The 17,259-nt window shown below is 37.3% G+C and overlaps 1 protein-coding gene across 1 annotated transcript; it reads left to right on the top strand.

The window, feature by feature from the left end:
• Positions 1 to 10,755: 10,755 nt before the first annotated feature.
• On the top strand, positions 10,756 to 16,529 carry LOC145766186 (kinesin light chain 1-like). The gene is made up of 2 exons (XM_082577845.1): positions 10,756 to 11,351; positions 11,406 to 16,529. Exons 1-2 carry the CDS (start codon positions 10,799 to 10,801, stop codon positions 12,692 to 12,694), a joined length of 1,842 nt encoding a protein of 613 aa, XP_082433971.1. The 5' UTR covers positions 10,756 to 10,798; the 3' UTR covers positions 12,695 to 16,529.
• Positions 16,530 to 17,259: the final 730 nt, after the last annotated feature.

Below are 17,259 nucleotides of genomic sequence, written 5' to 3'. Positions count from 1 at the left end.
TCATAAAATATAGGTCTGTGACTGTAAGTGTTATGTAGGCTAATCCTACAGTTTGCCTTCGTTCAATCAGAAATTGCCTTACTTTCTTAGTGCTTAATTGCTTTACCGCTTAAATTGGTATTTTTTATTTAAAGTATACAACGGTATGACTTTATAACTCAAAAATATGACTCTATAACTTAAAAAGCTGATTTATGACCTAACCAGGAAAATATGACTTTATATGACTTCATAACTTTCTTAATATACCTCATAGGGATGCGGTTTTTGCGTTAAAATTGATTTCACGACTTACTGATGCATAGAAAAAAATATGACTTTAATGACTTTAAATGGCCCTAGTCATTATAGAAGTTTTCCGATTCGTGCCCAGAGCATTGTGACGCAAGAAGCCACACGACCTCTTTTGGTGGAAGTTATGAGGCGTAATTAAGCAAGCAACCACCTGCGCCGAGTCCCGGGCGAGTGGGCCGCGCCCGCTGGACATTTCAGGAATTAAAAAAAAAAATTAATTCAATTTTAAGTCCAAAAATTTCTGTAACCATCTGCCACCTTCTAATACTAGCCTACTTACCTTATTCGCAAGGTTTTGTCGCCATATGATAGGCCCTACTAGACCTACTAATTAAGCGATTAGTTTTCGTCAATTATTGCCATGTTACATTCATGCAACGTTAAACAACGTTGATTCGTCGTTAAACGAGCAAAAGTGTCCAGCCGCGCTGTTTGTCTCCACTCTGCCACTCGTAGCCCAGTGCTATAAATCAAGTAAACTGCGCAAACCTGTGAGGAACTTCCAGACAGCAAAATCTGTCATTTTTACATTGGTTCAATGTCTGCAGACGTCACAGCAATGTAAAAATGACGGATTTTGCTGTCTGGGTTCATTCGCAGCAAAAGTCTGACCGCAATTTCCACTGCTGTTACATCGTTTTAACATCGCCAGATGTTAAATCGGTGTAAAAACTGTAGCATTGTTCTTCAAAGGAGTAATTTTCTCTCAAACGACGTCATCAATTAACTCTGCTGCTAAAATGCTCTATGTTGTCGTCTCAACCATCACAGTTGCGTCTGTTACGTCACTGATATTAAACTGTGCACTACTGAACAGTGCACACGTGTTGGTTTGGCCGGATGAAACCGTTGGTTGTCACTCATTAGTTACAATTCAACTCCTTCGTTAACTGTTCTATTGTAGATTCAATGTAAGCTCGGTTCAATAGCGCAGTTTATCGCTAGATATTTGCAATTTATAGTAGTAGGAACTAGGAAGCCTAGATCTTGGACCTTGGTGGCAGGAAAACAACAGTGGAGTTCTACATTATTATTGGTGATCACGACGTGACGTGACAGTATGTGTTCGCCCACCCAGCTATTTTGAAAACTCGGCGCCTATGACAGCAACCAATGCATAAACTTTCTTGGACTGGTTTGTTGCTTAATAACCTTGTTGGTAACAAATTTTTCGTAATTGATATATATCGGCCGATATATATCGGTATCGGCCTAAAAATTTCATAAATATCGGTATCGGCCTGAAAAAGTGATATCGGTCGAGCTCTATCTATCACAGTAACGGACCTAAGGAGGGGGCACATAGGATGCAACCTAGTTCGTACCCTCAGTTCGTACCCTGAAAAGATCGAGAAAAAAAATTAAAAAAAGCGGAAGTCGCTGATTGCAGTTTCCGCAAACATTTTCTCCCTGAAAAGATCGAGAGAAAGTTAGCACAAAGCCGAAGTCGTTGATCGCAGTTTTCGCTAACCCTAACTCAACACAGTTTCGCAAAAATTTTTCCGCGGTTTCCGCTAACCCTAACCATAGACTAATCTATGCTCTAACCCTAACCTTCGCTGATCGCAGTTTCCGCAAACATTTTCCCGCAGTTTCCGCTAACCCTAACTCTCTAACCATAGAGTAATCTATGCTCTAACCCTAACCTCGCTGACCGCAGTTTCCGCAAGCATTTTCCCGCAGTTTCCGCTAACCTTTACCCTAACTCTAACCATAGAGTAATCTATGCTCTAACCCTAACCCTCGCTGATCGCAGTTTCCGCAAACATTTTTCTGCAGTTTCCGTTAACCGCAGTTTTCGCTTACCCTAACGCGGCCCTAACTCTAACAATCGAGTAATCTATGCTCTCTAACCCTAACCATCGCTGATCGTAGTTTCCGCAAACATTTTCCGCTAACCTTTACCCTAACCATAGAGTAATCTATGCTCTAACCCTCACTAATCGCAGTTTTCGCAAATATTTTTCCGCAGTTTCCGCTAACCCTAACCCTCGAGTTTGTTTGCGGAAACTCCAATCAGCGAGTTTGGGTTTGTGCTATTAAACTGCGATCAGCGACTTCAGCTTTTTTTGAATTTTTTCTCTCGATCTTTTCAGGGTATGAACTGAGGGTACGAACTGTTCACGGTACGAACTAGGTTGCACCCGGGCACATAGTCGTACCTTCTCACAAAATCAGAAAAAAAAACATGTAATTTTCTACATTTTTGCAAAATTTGCATGGTTTCAGCAATGAACTTATGAGTAGTGCCAGCAAAGTTTTAGAGACATCTCAAAAACCAAGGTACTAATGAAATATTCCAAAGCAAACACCTTACTCACTGACAATTAAATTGACCTATTTCAGGTCTGTGGTGAAATGTGCCTCATGTAAGCTATTTGCAAAAGGTGGGGAAACCTCAGTCAGACGTCAGACTTTTTACTTTAAGCTCAAGCAATACCATACAAACCTTCAACAAATAAATCATTGAAATTCTGCTGTAGTCGTAAAAGAAAATTTATATTTAAAAAGAAACTTGAATTTAAAATTAAATCTTGTTATTCAAACTTCTAAAAAAATGCTTGAAAACTTTTAAACAAGTCTTGATCAAAAATTCATTATTGGACCTAAAAGTGCACAAAAAGCGATCAAAACAACATTAAATTAGTCAAAATTGACAGGGAAGCAATCTTTAAAACTTTTTTTATTTGTATTTCTACCCATTTTGGTGTTTGATAAAAATTTTGTAAGTCCTACTTATTTACCATCATGTGACACTTACCATGACTACCCAAAAACTGCAAAAAAAAACAGTTAAGAATTTAATTATATAAATTCCTAATTTTCCTTTTTTTCAATTAGTTTGCTAAAACCAAAAAAATCACCTGAAACTTTACTTCATTTATTTTTTCCCAATAAAAATTGTTGTGATTATAATACAATGAATAGTTTGTTCCTTAAAACAAGACAATAGAACATTGGAATTTAAAAAATATATATTTTAGATATGTAATTAATTTAACATTGAAATTGGTAGGATATTGTAGTATGCAACTAAATATGACTTCAAAAGAAGTGGTTGGCATTGCTTCACATATTAAAAATATCAATTTGATGACTGTATTGTTGTGTAAGATAATAGTGTACAAAATCAACAATTTTATGACATGTATTTTAATGTTCAACTTTTATTATATGACAGTCATTGCAATTTTCATTTTTCAGAACAAGGCAATTGCAATCTAGCTGACAAAATGGCAGCCATAACGTCCTAACATCATAAAAGCCACATAACAATCAAGAACAAATTCTATAGGTTTGTGTTTGATCAAGATGCTTCAAGGGCAGCTCTAATTTTACTAACAGAAAAATGGAAATTTTTTTTTATTTAGACTTTTTCTTTAAGATTTTGGCACTAAGGGTCTAACCTATTGTTAGTTTTTGTTGCGGAGTTCAAGCATGCGCACTAATTGTGCATTCATAAACACACCATTTTTTATTGCAATTATAACTGTCAAAAATTAAGATTTGAAGTATTGCTTTTGATTGTGAGGATCTTAAATTGGATGTATACAACTAATTTCAGTTTAGTTTAATGCTTAAACACACATGAGATTGAATACTTGAGCAAATTGAGTACCGTACTTTTAAAAATTGTAAATCACAAGAAAAACCATTTTGTCCCACAAAATGCCAAAAATCCAATAGCTTGGCTTTGGAATGACAAAAAAATTCAAACGAAGAATGTTTTTTTCTGGATTAAACACATGCTTGCCCGACTGAATTTTTTTAGCCTGGCAACAGGCACTGTTAGTACATTCCCAACAACCTAACATGCAGTTTCAAAATACTGTCTAGAGGCTAACTTCAGTTTAATTTAGTTTACTTCACTTTTAGACTTCCAAAACAGCTTCGGCATATTTATCTTTCAAGAAAATATATAGCAAAGTCTATATTATCTTGTAAAACAATTGAAGATACTTCTACGAAGTGGCTTGATCAATTGGCATAGACACAATTTATCTTACTTCGCCTGGTTAGTTGCTCAGTTACTTTATCAAATTAAGCATTCTCATTCTAATCACAAAATAATATGTTTAAGTAATCTAAACTAGCCCACAGTTTTTTGAAAAAAGTTACTTATTTCAGTCTATAACAGGTAAACGAACATATATTCCAGAACATCTGCGACACATTTCACAAAACTGACGACGCAAACTGTAGAACTACCAAGCGCAATCCTTGAATCTCTCACTTAAAACCAACATGAAGAGCTGAAAAAAAACAACTAGCAATATCTTGTACGTCGTCAAAACTACACAAAAAAACTGTCATGCCTTATCCATATGTTTTCCAATGTTCTTGCACAAAATTCAATGGCTATTTTAATCTAAAAATCGTAAAATTCCTATTCAAAATCTGAAAATTTTAGAAAACCTTTTAGCAAATTGAAAATGGAGCACAACAACATGATAGTACTTGGTGCAGTGGGCAAAGGTTGTGACCCCGCGATATGAAGTCTGATTGGTTGAATCTTTCACAGAGCGCGTAGTTTTGATTGGTGGAATAAAAAGAGCAAGATAAATTTTTGTTTCTTTATAATGACGTCGAATTTGTTACGGTTGAGAAAGCAGCAGTCTGGTATTTCGTTGCTGGTTTTTCAGACCGACAGACATGAATTCGCAGGATCTGAAATAAGTGGTAGTTTCATGCAGCACTTATGCAAGGAAATGCGCTTTGTCCAACTTAGAAAAGTTAGCTTAACTGAATCTGTATGGTTCATGTTAGAATTCTATGTAAAAATTATTCAGAATAGAAGCTTAATTAGGTTGAATAATAGAAAAAAGTGGCGGGCATTTGCGTCGTTTTCTGTGGTTTCGTCTTGGTTACGTTTTGCGATCGTTCATGGTTGACTGATCAGAAATTTATCAGCAAAGGGTATTTTGACGTATGAACAGAAATCGATTGAGACACCAGATTCCTGAGTTTCAAATCTGTTGCGTAAGACAACTTTCCAGGGACCGGAATGAAGGGAGGTTAACGTGCATGTTTGCATTTGACTTTTGCATGTGTTGTTCTGAAAGCTTGAGAGCATAAATCATACGCAGGCCCGGATTTAGGGGGGGCAGGTGCCCCGGGCCCCCCGACTTTTGAAGGGCCCCCCTACGTGGGAAAAATGTGATTTTGTGTTATTTTTTCCTCCTTTCAGCCTTTGAAGTTTGTGCAAAATGCTGTGCAGTGCTGGATTGATGCTACTGTAGACGCAGGGGTAGTTCTTCGCGCCGTAGGCGCGAAAAATGTTTTTGCAGAGGGGCCCCCTGATCTAAAAGTACCCCGGCCCCCCATCAGCTAAATCCGGCCCTGATCCTACGACACCTAGTTTTTTTTCATAATATACAATTGACAAATGCAACTCCAATACTACCAATGAGTTTTAAATATAACAAGGAAGTTATTTCATTTGGTTACTGTCGATTAAACAATAATACAGTGACTTCGCAGTGATGTTCAGGAAGCGAGTGTTTGTCAGAATGTCTAAAGAAATGGAACATGGATGGCACCAATGCATAGCCGTACGAGACCAAAGCATTTTGGGGGGGCAGAAAGTAAATTTGCCCAAATGTGCACGCTTTTATAGAAATTGCCCAAATATAATGTAGGCTATGCGGTGTATGATAACTATCCCTGATGATAACAGTGAAAAAGTAACATAACAAGATCACCAGCAGTGGCGTAGCCAGCCTAATTTTGAAAGGGCGGGGGTTGAGGGCGTGTTTCGCTTATGACGACACCCAGCAGTGGGAGGGTCTGGGGGGCCTCCCCCCAGAAATAAAGCTACAATTCTCTATGTTTTCTTGTTGCTAATTCCTGGCTGAGATATTTAAATGCTTGGTAATGGCAAAACTCGCTCTTTGCAATACCCCCCCTCCGTCCCCCCCCCCTTGGCTACGCCACTGATCACCAGCTAGCTAGAACTTCTTACCAAAGTATTCAAGATAGAACAAATGAATTCATCTTTGAAGAGCATGGTAAGTAGGAGTAACAAATATTGTTTTACACACCACAAATAATAAACAAGGCCACTTAAATATTCAGTTGTGATGTCATAAAAGACTCAGAAAAATAAACATTGCAGGAAACCGGCTCAGGGTGACCATGAGGATTCAGAAAAAAGTACATAACAATAGAGAAATTATAATTAAATGTAATAAAACACAGACATACTACTTCTGTTCAAATAAACTTTGTTCAATCAATTAAAGTAGTTTTGATGATACGAATTTTAGTACAAAAATAAAAAGGTCTGGCAGCACTACTTCTAAAAATATAGTTAGGCTAGGTAATTTGATGACAAAAATAACTAAGTTTAATATATTCTAAGTTTGCATACAGACAGTGACGTAGGATTCAAAGAACCCAATTAGCCTAACAGTTCGTATTTACATTGATTCAATGTCTGAATATTGAATAATATTCAATCATCGGATTTGCAGAAAGCGTCGTTGGATTTTCAAAAAATCGCCGAATAGGAAACTCGCCGAAAAAGGCTCTGGCCGAAAAGGGAACTCGCTGAATAGTAGCAGAACCTTTTTATAAAAGTAACCAAACAAAGCTAAGCAACACCTTAACATTACAGTACTTTTAACAGGTATATATAACATGTTTTTGTTAAATGTTGTGGTGGTGTTGCTTAGCTATGTCCATTTATGGTTGAAAAAGTACTGTGACCTCCTCACCCGAATTGTTTTGTAAAAGTACCGGTAGGCTATTCACCAGATTTATATAAATTCATATTTTGTAGTTGCCCAAATCAAGATGATGCATTTATGGATATTATGAAAAAAATTAAAGACTTTGTACATTTTGATGCGAGGCAACTGCATCATGCCAATTTGGGCAGTTTTATAAATAGACTATGATCAGATAATTTCATATTTTTTGTTGCCTTAATCTAAACGATACAGTTATGTAAATGGGAAAAATTAATGAATTTGTTCATTTTGGGTAAACTGCCTCACGCTAATTTGGGCAGTTGCATAAACAGACTAATCAGTTTCATCAAATAATTTCATGTTTTTAGCTGCCCAAATCAACACAATGCATTTGTGAAAATTATTAAAATTAGCTATATGGCAAATTTTGTGTTTTGATTTGGGCAGTTTCACAAAAGTATTAGAGACATATTTTGGTGGCTGCCCAAATTGGCATGATGCAGTTGGTTAAATGCATTTCATACTATAGTTTGATCACCATGCAATACAATACATCAGTACGGGTGTGCCAAATGAAAATTTTGCGGCACATTTCTTGTGCAAATAAGAGGCTGTACTTAGTTTGATAGGTAAAAGATATTAATTTATAGTTTTTCTTAATTCATGCAATTTTGTAGCTTTTTATATAGCAATTTTTGCCCTAATAATTTTAAGATTTTGCCCGGATTCGCGACGTTTTGAAACAACAGGGGGGGCGGCTGCCCCCCCTGGCTCGTACGGCTATGCACCAATGTCATTTCATATCTATTCTTCCTGTATTGTGTCACAATGAGTGATTATTTATTTATTTTGCCATATAGTGTGATTATAGCTTAAGGTTTGTTGTCCCTGGCCTATCTTTGATCCTTGACCTTTTCCTTTGCATGTAAAGGAAAAAACCAAACCACATCATCAACCAGCCATGCATCACTGTCAGATGACTCCCACATTGTCATCATCAAAGTTTGTATACACACATATGCGCCGTGGGTGACCGATTCTTTCTTTGTAACGATTGTCTTCGTCAATACTTCATTTTGTTCTGTCCATCGCTTTTTTTTAGATTTTCCAGTTTCTTCTTTACATCCACTTTCAAAGTCAATACTTTTCAGACAAAGCTTCATCCTTTCTTGGCATGTGTTCATACCAGCTTACTCCATTTGTCCTTGTAAGTTGGTTAACTTTATAAAACCTGAAATTCTTTTCCCAGTTTGGAGAGATTATTGTATAATAACAGATATTGGGGTACAAATTGTGATTGGGGAAATTTTAAAATTCTAGAAGAAATGGTGAAAGAAGTGGACTGTGTTCACTCCTGCATTTGAAAGAGCAAACACCTATTTAAAGGCGCTCTGCAATGAAACCCACAGGTGATATGGTATTGCTGTTGTGAAAGCTTTGAAGCTGCCATAGAGAAAATCACTTGACATCACCTGGCAATACTGTCATCAACCTAATTGTGGCTTCAGATTTTTTCCATTTCTATAACATATAATATTTGATCTGTTTGTTTTGTGGTCTTTTTCTTTAGTTGACATTCAGTGTATGTATATCAGTGACAATCGGTGAGGGAAAGCAAGGAAAGCAGTGCTTACCTTAGCAAAAACTATGCAAAATATAATGACTGAATTCTAGGTTTAACTTATTATTTTTATCACGTCTATTTTAACTTGAAAATTACTGTATTCGTGACTAGAATTACTCATAACGCTTGTGAGTAGTCTAAGTCCTCACCAAACCGCATGTCTTGCCTATAAATGCCAATTGACGCATACGCTTCTGTCAGAAACAATCACTGAGGCTCCAGGTAAGCAACTATCAAACTTGCTTTCCCAGATTCAAAAATGTCAAAAAACGCCTTCGTTTTAACCAATCCTCACCCGTTTTGCAAAACGTCACCAGCTGCTTAGCCAATCAGATGTGTTATGGTTATGGTAGGTTAGTTGTGCTTTCCCAGTGACATCAATGCGTACATTTGCTAGAGCGACTAGACCAGTGGTTCTTAACCTTTTTTTCCCCAGCGCCCCTTTTCAGAGATTTCCATAGTCTGGCGCCCACCATAATATAAGGGCTGTAGCCTACTAATGACATTTTCTTCCAAGACTATAAGGCTAGCCTACAGCCAGTAGTAATTAGTTATTAGTTAGTAAGAAAAAACTAGTTTAAGCCGATGTTAGTTTTAATACTAAAAAATCAGCACAGATGTGCCTTAAGGCTCTTAACTTAAAAGTCTTAAGGCACATCTCTGCTGATTTTTTAGTAGTTAGTAAGAGTTACACTAATAACCATTATTGACTGACTATTATTATGACCAGTCCTTATGGTTTGCTTGCACTGCCTGCCCGCTGTCCCTGCCAAAAGCTGACCACAAAATGCCATTTACTTACTACAAGGAAAGGGAAACAATGCCCATTATCAACAACAAAGGCCATGCACAACACCATCCGACAGCCACGCTTGTCGGATGGTGTTGTGCATTGTGCTGTATAGGCCAACATAGAATGCTCTGAGAGAGAATCACTACTTCCCTTGTTAAACACAATCTCTATACTGTATATAGCTCCTCATCCTCGGTGGATTCTCGTACCCCCAGCAAAACTACTAAAGCAAATTTGCAGTGAGGAAAATATCGTTACACCTTCTGAATGTAGCGCCCCCTATAACGCCCCCTGAATATTTCCGCCCCTCTAAAAGTTAACAGCGCCCACTAGGGGGCGGTAGCGCCCAGGTTAAGAACCACTGGACTAGACTAACTCGTCAGAATGGTATCTCGTCACGGTACACGCACAGCATCATAATGCCAAAAAGCTTGTTGCTGTTTTTTGATGTCTTCTCGCCATGTACTTTAGCCTACTGTACTAGCTTTCATAGTCATGCCTTTGCCCTTTTTACAGCGTTGATATAACGTTACTTCGCCAATGAACGTTCAGGTGCGGATGCAATATTTAGTTTGTTAAGCTTCTATACGCAGGAGGCAAACTTATCCAGCTTTTTGTACAAATTGCTTGCGGTTGTAATGTTTAGGCCTAAGTGTTAGTTTTTGTATTGTAGGCTTAACTGAATATCTGAGAATTAACATTCATGACGAATTAAACATTTAGACAACTATTATTCCATGTCTAACACAGGATTTTGGTCCTGCAACGTTAAAATTAAGATTGTTCATGACTTCTAAACATTAAATGGATGTATGATCACGACATAGGCGAAGCACAATTTGACAGATTTTTATTTTTGATTTGTTTTGGAAATGCTCTCAGAGCGCACCAAATTGGAAGTGTTTTTCAAAAATTTCTGGGGGAGGTCCCCCAGACCCCCCGCTGGAAGTGTTGCCTTCGGGCTTCGCCCGACGGTTACGTCCTTCGTGTCTACTACCTTGCTGCAGCATGTTTCCAAGTTGCTTTCCCAACAGTTTAAGCCACCGAACGTCACTGATGTATATATATATGTTTTTAAGTTTTTTTGAATTGCTATGTCGGTTATCTTGTTTGTCACTTTGTGAATGACACTGCGAGTTTTAGAGTCAGTGAGCAATTTTTTACTTGCTTCAGTTTCAGCATAATAAGCTTGTGATTACAAGTATTGTATTTATCTGTACAAAATCAAAAACATGGAATGTGGAATACAAAATTTTTGAGTTGGAATTAAAGTTTGTATATAATTATACAATTGCCTACATGGTAAATTTAATTCAAAAAGTTTTACTGATTTGCTTTTCAGGTATAATTAATTGATGTCAGATTACTGCAGGGATATTTCAGTTCTGCTACAAAATGTCTGAGTCGTCACCTGTAAATGATAATGGCAATTTTAACAGCATTTTACAAGCTAATTCATCTGATGTAGATGTTGCTGAAAAGCAGGACAACCGACAAGGTCATGACAATGTTGTAGCCAACACTCGCGCTGTGATGCAAGGTCTAGAACAGTTGAAGAATGAGCATAACTCCATTTTGCATAGTCTCTTGGCTACTTTAAATGCCATTCGCCGAGAAAAGGATGATGATGTTAACTTAGTTGAAGAGAAATCCAATATTATCAAAAAGTCATTGGAAATGATTGAGCTTGGTTTGGGAGAGGCAGAGATGATGGTATCTTTGTCATGTCACCTTAATACTATGGAGTCTGAAAAGCAGCGATCAAAAGCACTGATTAAGCGTCTCTGTCAAGAAAACGCTTGGCTTCGTGATGAGTTAGCCAATACACAGAATAAGTTGCAAATGTCAGAGCAGAAAATAGTGCAGTTGGAAGAAGAAAAGAACCATTTGGAATTTATGAAATCGATTCAAAAGTTTGATGATGATGTTGCTGAAAAAGCCACAGATGGTTTAAAACCTATTTCAAACAGCACAGAAGACTTGTTCAATGCACCTTCACCAGATGAAGATTTGCCATCTGTTGGAGGTGTGCAGTCAGCTCCGTTAAACCAAATGGGTTCAGGCTCTGTCGCTAGTGGTGGCTATGAGATACCAGCTCGTTTGCGTACACTGCATAATCTGGTCATACAGTATGCCAGTCAAGGTAGATATGAAGTTGCCGTGCCACTTTGCAAACAAGCATTAGAAGACCTTGAAAAAACTTCTGGGCACGACCATCCAGATGTAGCAACTATGCTTAATATTTTAGCACTTGTTTACCGAGATCAAAACAAATACAAAGAAGCTGGAAATCTGTTGAATGATGCTTTAGCAATTCGAGAGAAGACACTAGGCCCTGATCACCCTGCTGTTGCTGCTACTTTAAACAATCTTGCAGTTTTATACGGCAAGCGTGGGAAATACAAAGAAGCTGAACCCCTATGTAAGCGAGCACTTGGAATTCGAGAAACTGTTCTTGGAAAGGACCACCCTGATGTGGCAAAGCAGTTGAACAATCTTGCTTTGTTGTGTCAGAATCAGAGTAAATATGAAGAGGTTGAGAAGTATTACAAACGTGCTCTTCAGATATACGAAAACAACCTTGGTCCTGATGATCCAAACGTTGCAAAGACAAAGAATAATCTTGCCTCAGCATACATGAAGCAAGGAAAGTTTAAACAAGCAGAAACGTTATACAAACAAGTTTTAACTCAGGCCCATGAAAAAGATTTTGGAAGCATTGATGAAAAAAATAAACCAATTTGGATGCATGCAGAGGAACGAGAAGCGAATATGTACTCTGGCCAGCAAAAAGATTCAACTCCACACAATGATTATGGAGGTTGGTACAAGGCAGCAAAAGTGGATAGTCCCACTGTAACCACTACATTAAAGAACCTTGGTGCTCTATATCGTCGACAAGGTAAGTATGAAGCTGCTCAAACTCTGGAAAATTGTGCAACCCGTTCAAATGCTCAAGCGATGCCTCAAAGGAAACAGACACCAGTTGACAGAAACAGAGACAAAGTGCAATACACCAATCCGCACGATGGAGAAGAACCGAAAGTTGAATGGAGTGGCGATGGAAGCGGGACTCTTCGAAGAAGTGGATCCTTCAACCGTCTTCGGGCATCCCTTAAAAGAAGCAGTGCAAAACTTGTGAGTAGAATCACTGGAGTGCCAGATCAAGAATCTCTTGCTCCTCCTGCGAGTGCAAACATGAAACGAGCTACATCACTTGGGATGTTAAACCAACCACAGATCCGAGGATCATCTTCACAACAATTTAACAGACATGCTGAAGCTCCTTAAACCCCCCGGCCCCCATGGCCCATGTATAATATATCTTCAACACACTGTCAGTTTTGGTTTTCTTAACTTCACTCAAGAATGGTGAAGGCTGTTGATTTGATCTTATGAAATGTGTTGTAACTGTTTATTAATATTCTGTATTTCGTTGTAATTATTTCATATAATTGCTTTAAAACTGTTGATAGCTGCATGCATGTTATATTTATGTGTAATTTATTGTTAATTTGGTGTCAGTCTGTTCACATATTTTTCTATAATTTCAACTGTCCAGTTACCTGACTAAATTCATTTGATTAATTACCTGACCTACTGTAAAGCATGTTCTGCATTGCAATGATCCCATGGTTCTTTAAGTTTGATTGCAACACGACTTGAAATGGAGTCCTTACAACAATAAAGATTAACTAATTAGAAAATGACAATTTTAAACTTGTTAAAATGTGCATCAGTGAAGCTGTGTATGAGCATAGTAATGAATATCAAAGCATTGATTCTCAAATTTCCGTTTTAGATTTAGCATTGTTTTTTTGAAATGAATTTTTGTTTTGCTAAGCATGTGAAATTACAAAATAATGATCATTTACTTCAGCTTCCACTTTGCTTCTTCAAGGCTGATGGTAATTTGCAATTTGCATTACCATTTCTATAATATCGCTGTCATGATGATCATTATTTTTAATTTCAGGATTTTTTTTGCATGTTAGTGACAACAAATTAAATTCTCCACCAAAGCAGTGGTTCCGATTATTTGTGCATGATTACTGTACGACACGTGTATACAACCCGTGATACAAGAGTTTGTTCAAATCTAATAAAAATGTATGTAGCAATGTTGACAGTATGACAGCTTCATCAAACATGCTGCTGTTCAACGTAATTTCTCACCCTTCAATTAGTTTAAATTTAGTTTTGTTACTACTGCACAACTACACGAAATTAATTTGTGTTTGTTTTTACTTTATACTAAGCATTATATGTAACTGTATGAAGTGGTTCAGTTACATGATCAATATTCATGTTTTTATTAAGTTTTGTTAATAGATTATGGATTAGGCCTAAATGTTAGCTTAGTTACAGTAATACAGTTCATTATAATAACTCGAATAAAATCCAATTTTCCGTTGGTAATATAGTTTCGCTGTCGTTATACATGATAAAAGTGTAATGTGAGTGAAAGAAAACTGTGTTTCCGAGTTCAATTTTATTTATACACTGTCAGGACACTCAAGAGAATGTCTAATACAGAAATATCTCACACTGTGGCAGTGATTAAAATCTCTAGTGTTTATTGGCGTGCATGTTTCCTGTGATATATGCAGCGCTTTATTTTGATGTAAATTTCCTGTATTCCGGTCGTCTCAAAAACTTGGCTTTTTTTGGTTAGTTCTTGCATCAGACCTTCAATGCATGTGACACTTTCGTTACCAAATTTTCACTTACAGTTGCGCTGTTGTTTTATCTATGAGCAAACCAACCTTGTGCTTTGTGGCATGACACACCCAGGCGTTTTCTCGTGGTAAAACATTTTAAAAGTTAATTTTTTTACTTAATTTTCACAATATCAACCAATATCAACATTTTCAAATTTTTGTCAAACGTAACTAATCATTGTGAAATTGATGGTTGCTGTGGAAGACTGTATTGGTCCATCAACAATGGTTTCCAACCAGTAACGATAAATGGATTGCACAAATCGCCGACAAGTTTTGAACATGACCATTGACCATTCTTGACATATTGAATTTCTTTGAACAGTCCTCTCAACTGGTACTAAACGAGTGCTCACACGGAAATTTTGTTTTTCATTGTTTTGTTGAGAAATATTATTATGTAATTTTTCAATTGCTGCGTGCATGTTCAAGACATTTGAAGAACTTGTAAGTAAAACCAAAAACGTTGCAGATTTTTGCTTCATAGGAATGTTCACTAAGAGCATGCTCTCCTTGAAAATGTTGCTTGTCAGCTCTACAACTTTATTTTCTGCAATTATTTTTAAATTATTGGTTAACCTGAGAAAAGTTAAATGCCATTCTAATCCGATTTTGTTCTTCGAGATGTTAAATTATTTTTAAGGCCTTCAAATAAAAAGGCCGTGACAAGGCCGCGTTCAACCATAATTCTTATGTGAGCTAAAAAATATCTTTTTTATAAGATAGACACGGAATTTAAAAAAATGAAACGGTTTGTTCAACATGATGCGCAGCACCATGCATAGCAAATTTACATACATAAACTCTTTGGAATAGATATACTGTGTACTTTGCCACGAAGCACGAAGCTTTGCCAGATTGGCTGGAGGTTTCTTCACTTTTTTTACGAATTGAAGCACTGTACACGGCACATGGTGCTTTTCTGAAAACGTGTTTCGTGTAGTTTCGGTGTAAAAGTTTTTTTTCTTGCATTGAGCCACCAAAGTTTTAGTCAGATTGCTTTTTGGACAAGGCTGCCATAGGCAAGCTTGATTCAGTATGATATGCATCACTCAAGTATTGAAATGACTTTTTGCGCAGGAATACAACTTACAAACACTTATAATGTTTACAGTGCGACCGGAAAAAGCTTGTTTCATGAGTTTTCCACAAAGACCTATATTTTTGCTGGTATGCCAATACCATTCAAACTGATGGTGTTTCGTGTGAAGTTCACGTAATTTATCATACATCTGAAAGATGTTAATATAACCAGTCCTTCAACTCATTCACATGTGTTCATGCGCTGTGTGATATTCTCTTTGAAGCTGGGATACTGCCTCTGGGCATTTCAATATAAGATTATTTGGTTTCACAAAAATCTAAACTCGGTGATATATGAATTGGTAATAATCAAAACAGAAATTAGCCTAGATGTACTTAATGTATGCTCAGACCTTCGAGGTCTTGTTACTATTGCCGTACAGTAGCCACCACACGCTTGCCAATTGTGGTTGGTTTGGTTGACGTCAAGGTTTAAAATCTTACCTGAATAAGTGTTGTAAAACTTTAATATAGCTCAGTGCTGCTGCCTGCTAGCTCAGCCAAGCAGCACTCTACGTTTTCGCAAAGGACATAATAAATAATTCACGATCTTTCACCCCGGAGGCAGTCAGCAAGGTATTGAAACTCACATCGCTTCAACGTCCAAAAACATTAATTGATGTTAAAGTTGGTCTTTATTCTGGATCAGTTATAAAAAGCTGGGAATAATTTTCGGAGCTTCTGGAAGCTTTCACTTTTGAAATTTAACGTCACTTGCAGCTTTATTTTTGCAAACAAAGTAGAATGATAGATCTCTTGAATTTTCAAGCGGGGTCTGGTTGTATTGTTTTTTTGAGAAACTGCTTGTTTGTTTGTTTTGTTACCACAACCTATTGCTGCAGGCCTGCAGCTTTTCAAAGCCCAAACAGCCTCTTTAGAGTAAAGAGAGTCTCGGAAAATGTGCTCATAAAATGACAAATCAAAACGTCATTTTTTATTGGATATCATTTGTTAAAGGTGTTGTTTTTTATGCATCCGTGCATGTTGTTTGACCTTCATCTCAGCTAGCAAAATCCGTCATTTTGGAAAATGTTGACGTTAAATCAATGTAAAAAGAACGGATTTTGTTAGCTTGGTTAGTCATTAATTTAATGCCTATGTTCGTCACAGATTTTGTTTCAAGTACTTTTTTATTTAATCTCTTGCTACAACGCATGTTTTGTCAAGAGCATTCTACAACTGGTGCTGTTAGTGCTAGTTCAAACCAGAATTTTTTGACTTGAACTGCAATTTAAAGATGATATGTCGTAAATTCCACTGCTCTATTGTTACTGTATTTTGATTTTCTTGTTTTTGTGAATAAATCATTGACGTAAATTCAAGTTTTAGAGTTAGACTTTACCTTACAAAGCGATACGAATCCTGTACATTACCACAGGACCACTTAGTCTTCAAACCAATCACGATGGGCTGCCGCAACAAACCGCAGTGTAAGCAGAGTTTTGTTGCGGGTTCAGCGGCTGATCCAGATGAGGTAAGAGGGGCGATTACCCGTTTAAAAATAAGAAAGTGACTTCATGACTACATACACCGTGTAGTCTGCTTGCACAGTGGGATAAAACCTCGTTTTTTTCACCGATCATAAATCATTCATCTTTTCTCCAAGCAGGATTGTAATGTACCGGTATTGTTTTAGCGACGCTGTTATGAGTTATGCGAGTTTTACAGCAGGTTATTACGCGATATTTTTCGTCATGCCTAAGTTGAGAGTTGTCGAACCTCGTTTTTTCGCGTATCTTTATGAGACCTCTCACCGCTCAACTTTGCTGCCGATTTATGTGCATGGAAAGTTTAATCGACACATGAAATCTTGGACTTTTATTGGAAACGTATCGCTTAAGGTTGGTCTTTTACATGTCACTACAGTAGCTGCGTCCGCTTTGGAAAGGGACTTGATCAATCAAGTTTTTCGACAAACACTTCCTGTGCAACCACTTTATCGGGTACGGATTTGGACCAGATAAAGTGGTTGTCTGGATTGTAAACGGGTCGATACAATCTTCTGGTTCATAATGCAACACTATGTCCCTTGTGTATGCTGGTGTTGATAGC

The sequence above is a fragment of the Aplidium turbinatum genome, chromosome 3 (genome assembly GCF_918807975.1).
Source record: "Aplidium turbinatum chromosome 3, kaAplTurb1.1, whole genome shotgun sequence".
In the NCBI taxonomy this organism is placed as follows: Eukaryota; Metazoa; Chordata; class Ascidiacea; order Aplousobranchia; family Polyclinidae; genus Aplidium; species Aplidium turbinatum.
Note: the sequence above shows the minus strand (reverse complement) of the source record. Positions and strands in the feature narration are given on the sequence as shown.